We start from the raw sequence: 18,195 nt of genomic DNA on the forward strand, positions 1-18,195 counted from the left end.
ATCACTCCCTGTCTTCTTAAATAATTTGACTGATTGTTACATATTTGTTGTGCAACACCTGCAAGTAATTCCCGTCTTTCTTGCTCTCTCATTACAGACAAATAAAACACATAAATGCCTCCCTAACAGGTCTACTGAGTATCATGCATGAAGTCTTTCCATCTGTGTTTCACATCATCACATCTTTGAGACGTTTTAACAGGTTTCAACCAATGGAGACCCTGTTACAGATCATTCAGCTGAGTGCCAACCAGCCAGCCTTTTTACGCTATCTTATAAAATTCAGCACTTAGTTTGCTGTCGTCAAATACCAGGCACTTACTGGCATGTATCGAGCTTATAGGTGCAAAGGTGACCCCCTCTAAGACCCACTGTGATCTAATAGGGCACTCAAAGATCCTGCATGAAGCCCAGTCAAGGTGAAGACATTTTATTTTACCCAAAAGCGGGTAAGCACGTCTCTGCACACATGCAAGACTAGACTGGTATTAACAAAAGGCCAGATTAGATGACTTCTAAGGAAAAGTCCACCCTTAACCATTTTAAACACTGTGCGCAAACTCCTGCAGGCAACGTTTGCTGCATTTTCTGACTGTACTGTTGACTGTTCTCTGCTTTCAGTACAAAATATGATTATATGCCATCTTTTGTTGTCTCTTCCCTGCAGCAGTTGCCATGGGATCATCACCATTTCCTGCTTTACCTCGATCTGTAGGTGCCCTCACTGTCATGGAGTGCAACAAACAAAAGAAAGGCACAGAAAGTTAAGGCTATTTCAGGCATATATGAGCTGCTGCTGTATGCACTGCCAACTCTCATGTATTGTGGACTACAAGACATATTCACTTTGGTGGATTAAATGCGTTACAGTAATTAAACTGATCCAAAAGCAAATGCTGCAGGTAATTCTTCAATTGCTGGATCTTATTGTTGAACATTAACTTGCTAATATATACCCGTAGAAGAGTGTCCAAGGGAACAGTTTTCCTTTAATATTACACCCATATATTTTTCCCCCTATAATCTCTGTTGTTAATCATCACTCACTATCCTTCAGAGTGTATTATTTTTGTAATTATGCTGCTATAATTCTTCTCCTCTAGTGAGCAAAGAAGCAAGAAACTGCCTATTTTCTAAACCTCCTCCCTCTCCTCGTTATCTCCTCAAACTTCCCCCTCCAGGCAAAAGAAAAGGCGACCCCTCCCACCTAAATAAAAGCCATTTCGCTCATTTCACTCGTCATCTTGTGATCTAGCATCTCCTCTGGCAGCATCCCGCAGCAGAATCAACAGGAGGAGCCGATAACAGCCTGACTGTGGACGACGCCGCGGTCTACTGGCAGCTTTGCAATCATCTGTGGAGAAGGGATGTTTATCATGGACAGAAAGTGCTCGCCATCTCTCACTGAACCGCTGACATTCAGATCTGTATCACGCTGTAACAAGGCCGCTTTAACAATCACGAGGCTCCCGCTCCTGCTTCTGACCTTTTCAAACTTGCTAGACGGACAAGATCCATAATTCTGCTGCTTTGAATAAACTGAATAAATCACACAGAGTAGAAAATGCCAGGGAGTGATTACCCCAGCACATGATAACTCTGGAGAAGCACTGCAACAATTGGAAGTGAAGGAGCTTTTGAGCCACATGAAAGACAATGAGGGGGAGCTAAAGAGGAGCTTAACTGCGCTGGGTTTCATTAACTAGTGGCCTCTTTGCTCTTTGTCTCGGAGCCCCTTGAACTCTGTGTGCCGCTCACACCATCAGCCTGAGCTTCTTCCCGGACTAAAAGGGGCAGGGAGCTCAGCGACAAGGGCCAGGCGTGACTAATGCAGGAGCCTGGTGCTGCTGTTGCATGCTGGTACAGGGGGACGACCCTGCCTCCCTGCCGCTGCGATGTATGGCACGGCCCACTGTGGCTGCATACAGCATATAAACCCCAGCCGCCGCCCCTCTCTGTCTCTCATCCCCTCATGCTGCCCCACCCCCGTCATCCATTCATGGCAGATCTTTTCAGCAGGTCATTCAGAAGGCCAATAAAGAGGCTAGCTCATTCTGTCCGTTCTGAAATGTGCAATGTCAGAAAGGAGGGGAGACGGGGGAGGGCTGGAGGATGGGCCGGCGGGGGTGAGATTCCAAGAAGGCTTACAATCTCCCCACTGAACCAGACAGAGCTGGACCTCCCATTTTGTGGAGAGAACTCCTCCGCAGACAGTTTATGTCGGGAATCACCCCCGTGACAGGGATGAGGGAGCGGCCATGGCTGCATCAGCCATGAAAAGGGAGGGCAATTCAGAGCATTTTACTGAATCTGAATCCAGTTTAGGAATCAATTTATCAAATATGAATCCTTTCAAATCCCTTTTTAGGCAGTTTGTTTGGTGGGAAATGAAGGCATCGTTTAGTATGTGCTGTAAACGTGCAGGATCATACCTAAACCACTGAAATTCGACTGCCTGGAAACAGTGCAGGGCTTCCATTCTGCTTCTTCTCTGTAACATTTATTAACTCTGTCCTGACTCATTTATCCTTTTGCTGTGAGTGCTTACTCCTCGCTGGAGGCTGTGCTGCTGCTGCAGAAGCCGGAGAAGATAAAGTAAAAACAACACTGTGCAAATAATATTAATCTACTTTATCATTCATATCAGGTAAATAAATCACTGTTTCTTCTGCATGAGCAATGCGCTTAATGGTACCTGATGTTGAAATCTGGGCAGGTTTGTTCCCCCTTTAGGTTCGGTCATGTTCAGGCTCAGCACAGGTAAATTTTTGGATTAGGGATATGGTTTGGATTCAAGTTAATGTAGGAAGAAACACATACCACCACAGAAACAGAATTCAACACCAGCGGGAGCCTGAGGCGGAGCACTCGTCAGTCTAAAGTTAATCAAAAGCACCACAAGCTACACACCACAAGCACCACAAGCTCTTCCTGTCGATGTGCTGTTGACTTTGGTGAAATGTATCCACAGTTTGAAACATTTAAGGTTCAGTCAGTCTTGTTAAGAACAAAAGGCAACTTTCCATCCAAATTTTGTGCAAATATTAACGATATTTCCAGAACGCCTTCAAAAGAAAACGGGAATTAATGCGCGTTTCCATCCAGTGCTCTTAAATGAATATTGAGGAATTGGAGGCAGCAAAGTAAACAGGTGGTGGCGCTAATTTTCCAGTCTAGTGAAATTAAGTCGCAGAAGAAGAGAACGCAAACAGATGATGCATTTAAAAAAGCTCCGGTGAAACCTCAAACGGTGGACAACAAAGTGGACAACAGTTTCCCCGTGGCTCCTCACGGATCGGATGCTTTCGCCTGCTGCAGTTTTTCAGTGCAGTGTGGAGGCTTAATGCTGAAATCCATTGAACTCTGAACTCGGAAAAAAAGGACCCGCGACATGGAAAAGTGCAGTGGAACAATCATTTGAGCCGGAATTCCATGTCGGAAACGAAGAGCCATCTAGGCTGAGTTTGCCGACATAAACACACCTGACGTCACGGCAATATGGCGGCAGTGTCAGTTAGCAGAAGTACCTCTTCATCAGTTTTTCCTTTGTGTGGTGTTTATGTTATGTGTTGCTGTAACAAGTTTACAGTAGCCATTTCCATTCGGCTGAAGTCTGGAATATCAACTCAGAGGTATGGACTTGCAATGGACTGCAGCATGAGTCACATGCTTCATGCACGTCCCGGTCTGACTCACAGGAAGCAGTCTGTCAGTGTAAGCCTGCCATTGGCCCACCGTTTCCAGTTGGGACTACGTTCGTCATGACGTACCTGCGATACACCTTTTCAACTTTTCAATCTCAGCAAAGTCTGAAAATTTGTTTGCGATATCTCAACGTTTGGGGGAATTAAAAGCATTTCAAGATGTTTTATGAGTGTACAAAAAGGTGAATGGAAACGAGCTAGCACGCGCTCCTACAAGAGGAACTAAAGAGAGACTGTGAGCATAATACACTATAAGGGATTTGTTGTCTATGCAGCTTCAAATCCAGGTATCCTAGAACTGGATCAAAATGCTAGCAGCTATTGGAACCCATCCCTTGTCATGAAGGTCAGTCTGTGTGTGTTTCTCTGCAGCTCACACTCCTATGTGCCTCTGAGTGTGTGTTTGTATGATTGCAGAGGCAGCTGCTGGCAGTATGATGGATGAGGAGCGGTGCGTCGGAGCTGCAGACGTCCACATCGCTGCCTGCGAGCGGGTTAACCCTCCATCAACCTCCGCTCGCCTGCATAGAAACACAACTCCGAGCGTGCATCCACAGCGAATGAAATTCCACACACGACCACAATCTCAGCACATTAACAGCCCTCAGCGCAGGCTTTTAAATCAGACCACATCATTACACCAGGCAAGACTTTCTCTCTCACGCTCTCCCTCTTTCACAGACACACTCCAGACTGTAGTGGAACATCTCTTTTTCCACTCGGAGAAGCACCGGAGTGCAGATTAACCCCAAAATCAGCCCAGATTTTGTGAGTGTGCCACTGGTGAGAGTATCACAGAATGAGCATCGCAGACTGAAAGCTTATTAAAAAAAAAAAAAGAAAGAAAAAAGGCGATGCACTGAGCTCACAGGATGTTGTGTAATTTCACCCAGATGTTCTCCACAGCTCATCTAACTAATAAATGCAAGGAGGGAAATGGATGCCTCAAACGGTCTCAGGCTCTGCTGGAGCTGCTGAGACACTTTCCAAGAGCCTGAAAGCTTTTCTGCATCACATCTTTCCAGGTGACATCCAGAGAGTGGAGGAGTCCACCTGCGCTCTAATAATAAAGGCTTATCAAAGGAGGGACAGGGGCTGCTCCTTACAGTCAGGTCAGTCTGCGACAAGGGAAGCACCTCGCCCAGATGTCTAAAAATACTGTCCTACATACTAAATGTGTCCAGCTTGAGCCGGAGATGAAGCGATGAGGCACTATGAGAGGGGAGATAGACATTTTGTTTGGGGTCCTGGAGGCTCCTTCTGATTGTTTTCCAGGTTATGTCAAGGAAAACAAGCTGTTTTCGACCAAAGCACCCACGTCAAAAGAGGCAGAGTGCAGCTGCAGCCCGGTAGATTGACTGAATTCACGAGTAAGACTGAAACTAGTGTGAAACTTAAAAAGTGTGTGCAGCGACCGGTCGCACACAGCTGATAGCATCTCTCCCTGCCAAACAGAGCCATACATTCCTGCAACTCTGTGGTCTGCACTCACACACACACACACACACACACACACACACACACACACACACACGGGTTTAATTTACAGTGACTGTCAGCAGCCGAACATTTCTCTAACCACTATCTGATATGTGATGAAAATCCACGGCCAGCAGTGAAAGCCCTGGGAAACAAGAGCTCGCCTGTGTGAACAGAACCAACGCTGGCATGAACTTATTCCACCGCCTGTTGGAGGGCGTGTGTGTGTGTGTGTGTTTGCAGCATATGAGATGGACTAGATTTGAGATTAGTGGAGTTGAGGTGCACACGCTGTGGCTTTACAGTAGGGATATTGTTCACACTGGAGTCCTCATCTTCCAGGATGTCAAGAGGGACAGAGCATGCAGGTATCCAGCGTTTCCTCTGCAGGACTCTCTACAGAGAGAAGCACCTGCACCATTCAGTGGTAACTGATCTCAAACCTGCTAAAAGTTGCAGAGGGTTACAGGATGTTCCGGCTCTGAACAGAGGGGAAAATCTCATGCATGAATAAGCCAAAAGACACAAAAAGAGAAAGTTCCAGAGGCAGTTTGTGATTTCCATCTCCTGGACTGAATGATTTGACTGTATTACTGTACGCACACTACACAGCATTAATCAGTGCAGCCTGGGGGAGATGCATGAGCAAAGATGGAAAAAAGCAAGGCAATTAACTCAAACTTGTAGTAGTTGTGAAAATATTATAATTGGAATAAAAATAACGGCTTTGATCTAGACAGAAAAAAAGGGAAGTTAGTAGGTCATGACAGCCTCCTCTGCTCAGATTATTCCTAAAAATAAGATAATGAAACAGCCTTCAGGGTGTCTGACTTCTCTTTGTTTTGCACACACAGAACCTCTGCTTTCATTTAAATATAATAAATAAGGGGTTTATGCAACAACAAAGGATGCAATTTGAGCAGAAACGAAGTCATTCCCATGCACAGCAGACCATCCTCCACCTGTGTCTGATAGTTGTGTGAGCAGGACTGATCATTTTCTCCTGCATGTTCTGCACAAACATTTGCCTTCAGCACTAAGAAACGGACCTCAACTGAGTCTGAGCAGGTCTGGTGAAAGCTTGAGGTGTTGCCTCTTACCGTTGCTGGCTGTGGTCTCGGCTTGGGCATTCCGCACACACTGCAAAACTAAAACAAGTCCAACGAGAAGGTCGAACGTCTTCACACCCGCCATATCCAAGTTCCGCCGCTGATCTCTCCTCAGTATCCCGGTCGTATTTTATAGAGGGGTCTCCGTGTTTCTCATGCACCGACGCCGCTTCCCCGCGGACTCCGTCACTCTCCTGCCTCTCCTGCTGCTTTTAAAACGGAAACCTGCCTGCGCTGCACTCGCTGCACTGAGCTGTTTTTGTTCCAGCGTGTGCCACACTGCGCGCTCCTGGAGAGAAAACGCGCTCGTCCTACTGGCTCTCCACCTCCAAAATAAGCAGAAAATAATGACGGCAGACAAAGAAAAAGTTCTCCTCTTAAGTGTGCATGCCAGTCCGGCACACTGGTCTCATGCCACAGGACGGAGGTGCAGTGTGTGTGTGTGAGTGGGCTAATGCGCTCCTGGAGAAGACAGTGCGCTCCCTCCGTCATCAACTCCTCAGAGCCAATGGTTCTTCTTCCTGTGTTCGATGCTCGCCGTGTGCACCAGAACCCGAGCAGACAAACGCACTGCCGGGGGGACAGTGAGGTTTTTGCCTTGGGGTATTATCAGCAGCGTGTCTGACAAGCAGCGTCTGAGTGATGTGGAGAGATGTAGAGAGCAGAGGTGCTTTTGGAGCCACAGGAGGTGCAGCTGTAGGCCTCCTGTTTGCCAGCGGACAAAAGATGCTGATCATCCAAGACTAAACCCCCAGAGGGCTTTGTTTTGATTGAGGATGGAGGCTGTAATAAAAGATATACAAGAGGGGTGGGCTGTGTGGTTTGCTCTGAGTGCAGTCTTCTGTCGGGATTTCAGTCTGTTTTATTCCAAATCTTTGAGTGTCCCTCTGTCTCTAATTCTTTATTTTGTGATCTATCTATCTATCTATCTATCTATCTATCTATCTATCTATCTATCTATCTATCTCACCTTTGCTGCACAGCCAGGTGATTGTGAGGGCGCCCTCTTCAGGTGCAAATTAGGTCATGATATATGAGTGTGTTGTTTTGTCTGCTTTCTTCAGACCACACTGCTAAAATACTTGCAAAAAAAATCATCTATTCTGTTTTGAACTCGTTAAAACCAAATATGTAGAGTGAAGTTGTGACTGTTTCCTTCAAATATATTTTAATTTTGTTTGCTTCAAAGTCATTTATAGACAAGGAAATGTTATCCTACATGCTGGTACTTGGCTCAGTTGGATCCCAGAAAAGCCTGACTCCTTGTTTGACCTCTTAAAAACCCAGTAAGAGAAATCCAGTTATTTGGGACTTGTGAGGAGTAGAGCTGCAGAAAATGTGCTCCTAACACCAATATAATAAGAGTCTGAGAATATTTAACAATGTTTTACAACATGACAACAACTTGTCATCTGTTCCAGTCGTGCCGTCAGTCAGGTAAGTCTGACCAAACACTCGTTCTCTCCCTTCATTGTTTTGTGTTTTCAGTTTTCTCAGCAGACATCCAAGAGAGAAAACTTGAAAGCTCTCGTGTGAGGAAGCATTTCGTCTTTTTTTCCCGTGGCAGCCTCCTCTGCACTCAGGACGACTCACCAGACCTTTTCTTATGCTCATTTTGCACAGGAAGGATAAGTTGGACCACATGCTTGTTCCAATTAAGACGCTCGCTGTGGGAATTCAGGAGCTGCACCACAAGTCATGGAAAAGCTTAAACAGGAGAGGAAACTCTTGCATAAAGCACCACTTTTGTAATGCACTTGGCTGCTGTACATGCATATTGAACATTTCTAGTATATGCTTTGTGCTGAATGGGTTTTCATACATTTTTAGTGGTTAAAGAGGTAATAAAAGTCATCAAAATCCAAACCAGAGGGCACGAATATTCTCCTTTCTCACAGTCTGGCTCCAAAATGAAAACAGATCAATAAATAGCAATTACTTTCATAGCTTTGTCAGTAATTAGTCTTTACCTTGATTATCTTCACAGGCCACTGAAAGTCATCTGTCCCATTATCTTTACAGAGTGGCGACTGCCAACAAAGTGGGTGAAGCTGCCATGATGGGATTTGTCTCTGAAACAAAATGAATACAGTGGCTGCTTTGTGCCAGAAGTGTCAGTGATGGTACAAGAACCTGGATTTTACTCTGGAAGAGCACTAGAGTTTTGTCTATTATTCTTTTTTTTAACTTTCACAAACACAAGTCAGCTGTTTAAAGAAATGATGTAAGACAGAGAGGGCATAACCAAAACAAATTCATTCAATGATTAATAATGTGATTAACATCTAACATTAATATCTATCTCTATGCTCTGTCTCTAATATTTCACCTAATGACTTGCTTTAAATCAAAGCAGAGAACGTAATAAATGTCCATAAATCTGCTCAGAAATTCTATTAAAAGAGAGGCACTCCTAACTTCAGAACTTGCCTGAGAATCATCACATTTTTAGGCTTTCTTCAGTATTCAAGTTTTCCAGTGATAGTTGTCCATATATCCATGGCTACATTGCAAACATAAAGTCCTAAAAGTCAATTCGGCATACTTTTAATGGTGCAAAAATGTGAAGAAATATGAACAAAAAAGAAAAAAACTAATGGACTCAATGGCAGTATTATACTTCCCGTTTACATTGCCCATAAATCCTAAACTATGGGAACCAAAAATTAGAGCTGAATATCCTCCAAACAGAATAAAAGTTTTCAAAATCTGTGGACATACAAACAAAAAAAATCATTTATTTGAAGTTGCAGGTATCTTGGAAATCACATATTGGTGGGCTTATTGTTGAAATGAGGAACCGTATTGTTAATATAAGGATCCTGTAATTACCACTTAGCAAGTCTTGAGGATGAGGCAGTCAGGGACATGTGAAAACTCTTCGCTCAGGTTTGAGAAATAGAGGATGTTTTGACTTTCGCTTCCCTCTTAAACAGCCGCGGGTGACGTTAAGATCATAAGATCAAATAAATATCTGCTGACAGCGCCTGTCCGCGATAGTGACAAATCCACTTCCTCACATAAATCTGATTCACCCTCAGCGTGATTTGATCAACACACACCTAAAGGGATGTATATCAAACATCTATACAGCAAACAATCCCACTGCGATAGAGAGATGTGCTGCTCAGTGATGTGTTTTCCTCGCAAAGGGAGATTGTGGTCGACAAAAGCAGTGCAGCAATTTGAACCACAAAACATCCTCAATCTGTCCAGGATCAGGATGAAATGTGATTTTGTCATGAGTCTGGGAAAGCAGACCTTTCTCCTCCATCCGCACACATGCACTTCTCCACCCTCTTTTCTTTCCTTTCCCCTCTCTCCAAGCAGTATAATCATCACAGGAGTTGAGACTCAGCGGCCGCAGCTCTCCATTCAGTCTGCAGCTCTAATCACCTTGTTCCACAACTCCAGCAGAAAGAAGCCAGGCTAGTCCTCAGATGACCACTGTGAAAAGCTTTATCCATTTTCCTCAAAGCATCCTCTTTCACTGTAAACTCCCTTTGAGCCTTTCTTTCTCCCTCACTCACAAACCCTCTCTGACTCCTTCCCTGTGTGACGTGAAGCAGGATCAGGCACAGATGCCGTGAACTTTTGCTTGGCCGGAGACCACACCGCACTCCGTCTCCCCCGGGCGACCTTAAAGAGCATCAAAAAGTCTGTGACGAAATTAATGAAATGACGCGGGAGGCTTCCAGCAGCATCAAGGCGTTTAGATCTGAGGGCGGTGGCAAGTGTACATTTTCCAGAGAGTGCTCATGTGTAGATTTGGGTCACACTTGTTGAGTTGCAGAGCAGCACGTCACCGCAGCATTTATGATGCTTGGCCACTTAATCACCAGAGGACAGGGGGGCGGTGTGGCGAGCTGAAAGCACCGAGGAGAACAAGCTCAGCTCTGTTTCTGTTTTTCCATTATAGCACTGACGATTATTAGCCTTTCTGTCTCACAGTAATATTAACAAGACCTGAACGCACACAACCATTTAGCTTCGAGTGGAAGCTGTTTTCCACAACTTAACTTGCTTGGTGCACCAAATGACAGACTTTCTTCAAGGTAGATTAATGTTGGACGTCAGCCCAGTTGCCAGAATAAATGTTGGCATTGTTTCTGCAAAACACGGATATGTTAAATTTGTACATTTCATATGTAGCCTATCAAAGTTTCTACAATAGGTAACCACAAGTACAGGAGCTGAGGGGAAGATGGTCACATGGCAGCTGGAGTATTTTTTTATGAGGTTTTTTTTTCCCACATGCATTTGTGATGACAAAACTGGATTTTTGTGCCTAAAGCTAACCAGACCTTAACCACAGCGCTGTCACAACATTAACTGTAAACTGAAAGGTGGAGGTTGAATGTGAAGCAATGTAAAGTTTCAACACATCCATGGTTTGCAGAAACGTACAAAGCAAACATTTATTTTGGCGAATGGGTTGTGGATGTGCATGATAATCGCATGAATCAGGAGGACAAACTTGCCTGGTGCATGAATAAACTTGATGTACATGATGCTGCACAAGCTTTCTCACCAGCGGTCATGCAATGATCACACTCCAATGAGTAATTTACTGTATTTCTAATCCATGGCAGAATAAACAGCTCTGCTGCGGAGGCTGTTTATCTCAGTCTCTACAACCCCATTTGTGCATCTCATGAAGCAAACAATAAAGAATCTCATTAATTCAGCATGTTTGATGGCACAACTGTCTTGTATTTAGAAACTTAAGCCTCACTGCACAATGAGGGAACGCGGCAGAGCGTGGGACAGGTCAATATTTACAGCAAGAACAGGGTCTAATTGGTTCTACAAGGCGCATAAAATACCCTTCACAATTAGCTTCAAGTCACAATGAACCTTTACTGTACAACACAGGAGGCAGTTAAGATGTAGATAAAATAGTTTTACAGCCCAAAATCCACACGAGATCCAACCAGAAGCAGCTCAGTGGTGTCTTCTCTACTCAGCCTCAACAGAGGCCGAGACCTGGGGTGTTTTTCTGAAGAACGGTCAGAGGACGGCCCCCCTGGGCTGGTCGCCATCCACTGTCACTGAACAGAGAGAGAAGAAACAGACATTTTCCTCTGCACTCAGCCAGAGAGGATGAGAGAACCAATTCTTAGCTATCATTACAAGGAAAGCGGGTACATTTCACCTTGACCTGACTGGGCTGGTTGGGTAACCCCAGTGCCCGGCTGCAGGAGGAGAGAAAATTGAGCTGAATGCTGTGATAGCAGGTTGACAGCCCGGGACAGGAGAGGACTCAGCTGAGTAGTTATGTAAATGAAGCAATAGTCAACTGTTATTTTGACAGGGGGAGTCCTTAAAGGCTGTCAACGCTCTTCAGGAGCGATTCCATTACAGGCACCTCTCGGAGCCGAGTGGTACACAAACAAAGCGGTGACCTTCTGATGGACTCTGCTCTGTGACTAACAAAACTGTGACAACAATGGCTCCGGTGAGAAAAGCTGACTAACGTTGCTTTACCGACAACACAAAGACAAAGGCTGGTGGCGCGTAGCAGCTCTCCAGCGCGCTATTCAACAGCACGAATAACGAAGCTACCAGAAAAAGGTTCGCCCAGGACAAAAAACATTGAGAGCTGCACATTCTCAGCAGGCTGTCATGTGAGTGTGTGCAAGCTAGGCAAGGCAAGTGGAAGGTGGCATTGTTTGTGTATGTGTGTGGTGGCACGTTAGTGGAAAAGGTTTTTGTGTCGGCCATTGATTGGAGGTTTGTTAGGTCAAATGTCACCGGGTTGACACAAACAAACATTGATGTAGAGGCTGTGAAAAGGCTGAGCTGGGGGTTTTTGGTGATTCACAGAGAGTTGTCCTTCTACAGGACTGTTGGCTTTGTGGTTGTTAATACTGCTAACGATGACAAAACTAAAACAAGAACACAAATAGGAAGACAGATCAGAATGTCTTCTGAAATGTTTATTCAATACTGCTTTTCAATGGCAGGGAGCAGGTAGCAGTGAGGGATTAAACGTATCTCAGTTTTGCTGTTTGTCTGTCCACCATTAACATTTACATTATATTCAAATCAATGACACATAAATGTAAAATGTAAAAACATAAAATCTACAAAATGTATGCTGGCATGTCAAAGCCTGAGCTGGCACTTCCTGCTACTCTGCTAAGCTAGTTAGTGTTTTAAGAGTTTAGCTTGGTTTTTGTGCTTGGATTTAGCTTGTGTGGAATAACAATGTTTTCCCATCATGGTAAATTAAAATTGACTCGCTACATTCACTATGTGACTCACTACGCAGTTTGAGAAAAATCAGTAAGTAAATTTAGCTTTAGCTTGAGCTGAGGCTAACTATTGCTATCTCCCCAGTTAGCATTTTGCATGATCTCTCCCATTTTCTGTGCCTCTCAGTTCACGTTACAAATATCTTTGAGATATTAAATTCTGTTTGTTTATTACTAATCTTTACACTACAAAGAAATCAATTTTAACTACATTTAACGTGGGATTTAAATGTAGTTTCACAACACCAAACTGCATGAAAGGGTCCAAAGCTGACCATTACTGCTACTCTGCTAGTAACCGTTAGCAAAAGATTAGCTGATTTCTTTTTTCAAACATGATTGAATTACAGCAAGCAACTGCCTCATAATGTCTGAAAACAAACTTAAGGACCAGTTGGTTTATGAATATTGATATTTTTCAATTACAGTTGGAAAAATCGCCAAGTAAATGTGGTTTTAGCTTAGGCTAGCTAAAGCTAGCCATGGCTATCTGTCCACAGAGCTATTTCTCCTGCTTTAATGTGACTTTCCAGCGGTCGGTCTGTCACTCTCTTACATGCTGTTTTCATGGAAATCATACATTTTTATGGCCTAATAATTTTTCATACGGTAAAACAGAAAGTCAGATTCCAGCTTAAACTCAGTTCTGACCAAATATTGAGTTGCTTTTTGGCTTTGCAGGGCAGAACGGTGAGTCAGAGGAAAAGGCAGTGAGCCAATATAAGGCGAGGGCACAAACAATAAAACAGTGGAGCAGCTCAAAGGCTGAAATTGATCCTTTGGCCCTCTGATAAATCTCCGACCCAGAATCCACCTACAGACTCAGCAAAGACTCTGAAGTGATGGAGAACAAGACTAAACAGTAATGACACTGGAGATTGTGTTCAAGCAGTCTAAAAATTAAAGATTCATAACTTGAACTTGAACCAATATGAAGGAATGGGAGTGTGTTTTGATGTGTTTTTGACTAAGTGCAGGCTCTCAGAGCACTCACACAAGCCAACAGATTTACCTGACATTTATTATAAATGGGATGGACACGACATCGGTTCATCGCTGCTTTAACTCTAAAAGCCATGAGTACAAATAGGGAAAAGGGCCAAAGAAAGAAAAAGTACTTTAAAAAAAAAAACATGTTTTTTTCGCCCCTATGTATGTTGAGCTATTTTCATTTAGAAAAAATAATATTGAACACATACACGCTCATTTGAAGTGTCCCAGTAAGCTTGATTGAACAATATCACGACTCTAATTCCGCGGTGGCTAAATGGAATTCAGCCATCATTTACTTTATTATTTACACATGTGCTTTCACTCCAATGACATGTCAAAACATCTCCTGAGAATAACTGAATTCTGGGTTCGTACCACTCTATAAATACTGAAATATGAAGGCAAGAAGATGCTAATCACATTAACTTTTTATTGGTTTCATCAAACTTCAGTTCATGTGTGTATTGACAAAGCATCAATGTGAGCTTTCTTCCTTTTCCCAGTGAGTTTCAGTTTCACAATACTGCAGCGCAAGAGTTTGCATAATATCTGAAAAATGTGATCAGGACCAACAGCAGAAGATTGCATACACTCTAACTGTGCTGCCTAACGTGATTTTAAAGGAATCGTTTCGCTTTCTGCCAAAAGTTACATGACATGATCGATGCCACTTGTGTCTGCAGGGTAAATATAAAGTTAGGGCTTTAGAGGTGCTGGAAGGCTTATTTATTATTTATTTCGGACAGAGGCTGTTCCCAGTTTTTAAGTTAAACTAGCCAGCGGCTGGTTGTATAGCTTCATGTTAAACTATAACTCAAATATATTTCCCAACATGGTGAACAAATCCTTTAATGAATTTTAATCTGAAACATAGTCAGTACTTACTGAGCCCGAGAGGAGGGTTCCTACATGAATCTCCAGCAAATCTTACTGTACAGAACATGTCCTGATCTTGTAAATCACCGTGTTGACCGTCAAATCAGAGCGTTATTTATGCTGCCATGTGTGATGATTCACAGCTGAGGAGAGCCATGACTGTGAAATTCATAACAGACTGGTTTAACTGTGCTGTTTATGGTCCCATCTGTGCGCATCTGTGCGCTGGTTGATACAGAGAGTTAGACTAAGTTCACACCACACCCAAAGCAGCTGCAGGACAAAGACTTGTAAGGGATTTTAATTTGTAAATAAAACAGGGCAAACTATTTTATTTGCACTTGTGAGGATTAGAAAGGATCACTAATGAAGTCGGGACTCCGTTTTGAGACTCTGCATGTTCAGTGGAGCCTTTCAGCTCAATGAACTGAATGTTTTCTGCTTTTGCCAGCACTAAAGAAAACCTTTAATCACCATGCACAAGGCACAAGGCACCCAGGACCATTTCTGCAAGTTAGAGTACCGGAACACTATTGATAAACTGATGAAAAGGCTGTATTAGGTGCACAAAATGGACAAAATTTGTTTTAATTTGTTCTCATGGCCATTTTGATGCATGTACTGTTGGGTTTTGACATTCAGCCTTTTTTTAAAGTCTATCTGAAAATGTTTAGTTTGACTGTCTCCCCAATATCTTTGACTATTAAAGGAGTGGTTTGACATTTTGGAAAATACAGTTAGCTGGTTAGCTTAGCTTAGCTTAGCATAAAGACTGGAAACACTTGAGGATGCAGAGGCATCTAACACCCCGAAGAAGTTTAAGTTTCAGAGAGCAGAGATGCCTCAGAAGAATCTCCATCTCTGTTCACCTCTTTAAGTATTTTTTAAACTAAATTTATTGGTATTTACAGAATATGGACACAATTGGCTCAACAATCATGGGCTCCCTTGCAGCCCTTTTAGCTTATATTTTCACACTGAGTGCCAGATGGGTGGCGGGTGTCTCATCATTCATTTGATTAATGAATAATTTAGTTGTCAGTCAGAACAGTAAAAGCAATGTGTCAGAGCTGACACTGAAATACTTGTAAAATAGCTTTTTTCCACTCTTTGCCCCCTGCTCTGCACCTCAGCGGGTCAAGACAAACTCATCAAGGATGTGCACACACTGTTTGACCCAGATCTACTGCAGTGTCAATACCTAAGGTCCATTGTTTTTATGCTTCAGAGTTTTGCAGTCAGCGCTGTTAGCATCAGGGGGGTAATTGTACAACGGGTTAGCGAAGGACAGCTTGGCATCTTTCCAGGTCGAACCCTGCCGAGGACGAAAACACAGAAAGAGAGTTACATCACGTCAATGGCTTCTGCACAAGTAATGAGAGTAAAGCCCCGAAGGCTGAGCAGAGATACCTTACCTCCACCTCCCTCCTCCAGGGGTAGACACTGATGGAAAGCCCCCGACCATCTCTCCTCCTGGGGTTAGCTCTGGGACAGCCGCCTGGCCTCTCATGCGGGGACGGGAGCTGAGGGAAAGAAAAATCACGTACGCTGGCTTAAAATTAGATGAGGCTTAATGTGCGAGAGCGCATGAAATGCAGATGCAATTAAAATCAAATTGACCTGTTATGCGTCCATAATTACACCTCTAACCTCCATAAAACATTCCATCATCTTCCAGAGGTGGAATAATCACACACTGTTTCCGCTGTTAAACGAGGGCTGAAGCGGATCTGCCTGGGCTGTGGAGATACCAGTTCACACCTACACCTCTCTATTTATAGCTGCGTCCTCACTGACAGCCACATGAAAGTAAACCGGTACAAACATGCAGAACACACTGAAATACATGATATATGTTGTGTGTGTGTGAGTCACATTATGGGAAAGTCGTCTGCTTTGGGAACATCACACTTGTTGCAATTAATGAAGCACACAGAATATTTATAACACTCTCTCATAAAAAACCATGAACAGTATAATGAGACTACATTTCATCAGCATCACACACTCACACACACACTCAAGCAGCACCATTAAATCCGTGATAACCTCCATCGTCGGAGTCATGACAGTCGACTCTCAACATCACTCTCACTTTCATTACTGGATCACACTTGCTGCAGATAAAAACCTGTGGGTCTGTGCTCGGACGTCCAGCTCACTCGCTTTGTCATTTTTAGAAACACACACACTCGAGAGCCATTATCCAAATGGAATAACTCTGACAGTATCATCTCTGGTGCTGGGATCTTTTTCAGAGATAGCAGGAATAACAGTGGAGAAACAAAGCAGGGTGAAAATGATAATGGTACACAGAGGACTAAATACATTTACTCACATACTGTACTTAGTATAATTCTGAGGTACTTATACTATACTTTACTATTGCCATTTTATAAACAAAACATATTATAAGATTATAAAAAACACACAGTTGAAGATCAAACCAGAGGTCCCCAACCTTTTTGACTTTGAACATCTCAGTTGATTTGGCTCCACCTCAACCAGCTTCAACAGTAAAATGTTACCGACACACTGGTGTATCAGCATTAACATAACAATGTCAGACATTCAATGATGTATCAGTTCCAGGGGTGTTTTTCTACATAATAAATACTTTTAATTTGAATATATTGTTTTTTTCTGTAGGATTTTGAATGGAGGACTTTTACTTACTTCTTGCACTGATACTTTTACATGAGTGAAGGACCTGAGTACATATTCCACACTGCAGCTGTGTCATGTAATCAGCCACCAGTCTAAAAGCCTTGTAGTGTCTGAAGCTTCTAATCAAGCTGCATTTTTGTTGTTGATTAAACCGGTTATTTTGGGTGCTGTAGCTTGTGGCGTTGCATGTGACCAGACTTTCTTTATCTTTTTAGTTATTGTGTCTACCTGCTGTGTGCGCATTACTGTGTAAATATAACAAAAACACATGTCCACATAAACCATAAAATCAATACTCTAACTCAAAAATGTAATCGAGCAGAAAGGCTGGGCGGTCACCTCCTGACCTCCTCTGACATCAGATCCTCTTATTGAATAAATGTGAGGCGGATGGTGGAAAAATGAGATTTGTGTGGCTGAGAAACCTAATGTTGCCCGAACAGAATTCGCTGATGATTGATTGGACATTTTAGTGTGCTGACCTCTGCTCTCCCATCGAAGGCTGGGTTATCCATCACCCCGTAGTCCATCGTGTCGGACTTTCTGTGGAGCCGGCAAAGAAAGTCCACTCTTCATCATCGACATCATCATCATAAGTAACAGCAAAAGAAGCCACGGTGTCATTATTGCAGAACTCACGTAAAGCAGCATTTTTTCTTGCATAAAGCCAGAACGCAGACAGCGACTCCAGCTGCGAGCAGAAGCAGTCCAATGGCGATACCGACGTACACGGCGTCTAAACGAGAGGGACGTACATTCAATCCTCGCTGCCTTTAACGAACTGCGGCGATGTTAACAGGGTGTGCAGCGATACAGTGCATAAATTCAGGTGAGACAGTTTAATAGAGACGAGTGGGGAGGCACTTTCTTTATTACCCAGCTGTTTGTCCTCCGGTTTGGGCGACATGGTGGAGTGAGACGGCTTCTCCTTCACATGGCAACGGTTGCCCGTCCATCCTGGATGACACCTGTGATCAAAGAGCAGTTCAAAGTTATGGCACTGATGACAATGACAGCAGCCAATTGATTAGCTCGTACTCACTGTTAAATAAAGGCTTTTTTTGGTTTGTTTTTTTGGGTTAATTGTCCGTCCCTAATAGTCTTGGGCAT

General features: G+C 43.4%; 2 protein-coding genes across 3 annotated transcripts in view; both read right to left on the reverse strand.

Annotated features, from left to right (window-relative positions):
• Nucleotides 1-6,997, reverse strand: part of plxdc2b (plexin domain containing 2b) — an 80,267-nt gene extending 73,270 nt beyond the window's left edge. For both annotated transcript variants that reach the window (XR_013079393.1, XM_076761697.1), the window contains exon 1: nt 6,284-6,997. Coding sequence is in view for 1 of the 2 variants with exons in the window: in XM_076761697.1 (XP_076617812.1) it covers nt 6,284-6,377 (94 nt within the window). In the remaining variant the exon portion in view is untranslated. The remainder of the gene's footprint in view (nt 1-6,283) is intronic.
• A 6,618-nt stretch (nt 6,998-13,615) lies between these two features.
• The window catches only part of malrd1 (MAM and LDL receptor class A domain containing 1), a 49,655-nt gene continuing 45,075 nt past the window's right edge, over nt 13,616-18,195 (reverse strand). Inside the window, exons 29-33 of the mRNA XM_076761672.1 lie at nt 17,962-18,053; nt 17,725-17,821; nt 17,568-17,628; nt 15,834-15,941; nt 13,616-15,733 (exon numbers count right to left, since the gene is read on the reverse strand). Coding sequence (XP_076617787.1) covers nt 15,620-15,733; nt 15,834-15,941; nt 17,568-17,628; nt 17,725-17,821; nt 17,962-18,053 — 472 coding nt within the window. The 3' untranslated portion in view covers nt 13,616-15,619. The remainder of the gene's footprint in view (nt 15,734-15,833; nt 15,942-17,567; nt 17,629-17,724; nt 17,822-17,961; nt 18,054-18,195) is intronic.

Source organism: Chaetodon auriga, chromosome 21 (assembly GCF_051107435.1).
Source record: "Chaetodon auriga isolate fChaAug3 chromosome 21, fChaAug3.hap1, whole genome shotgun sequence".
Taxonomy (NCBI): Eukaryota; Metazoa; Chordata; class Actinopteri; order Chaetodontiformes; family Chaetodontidae; genus Chaetodon; species Chaetodon auriga.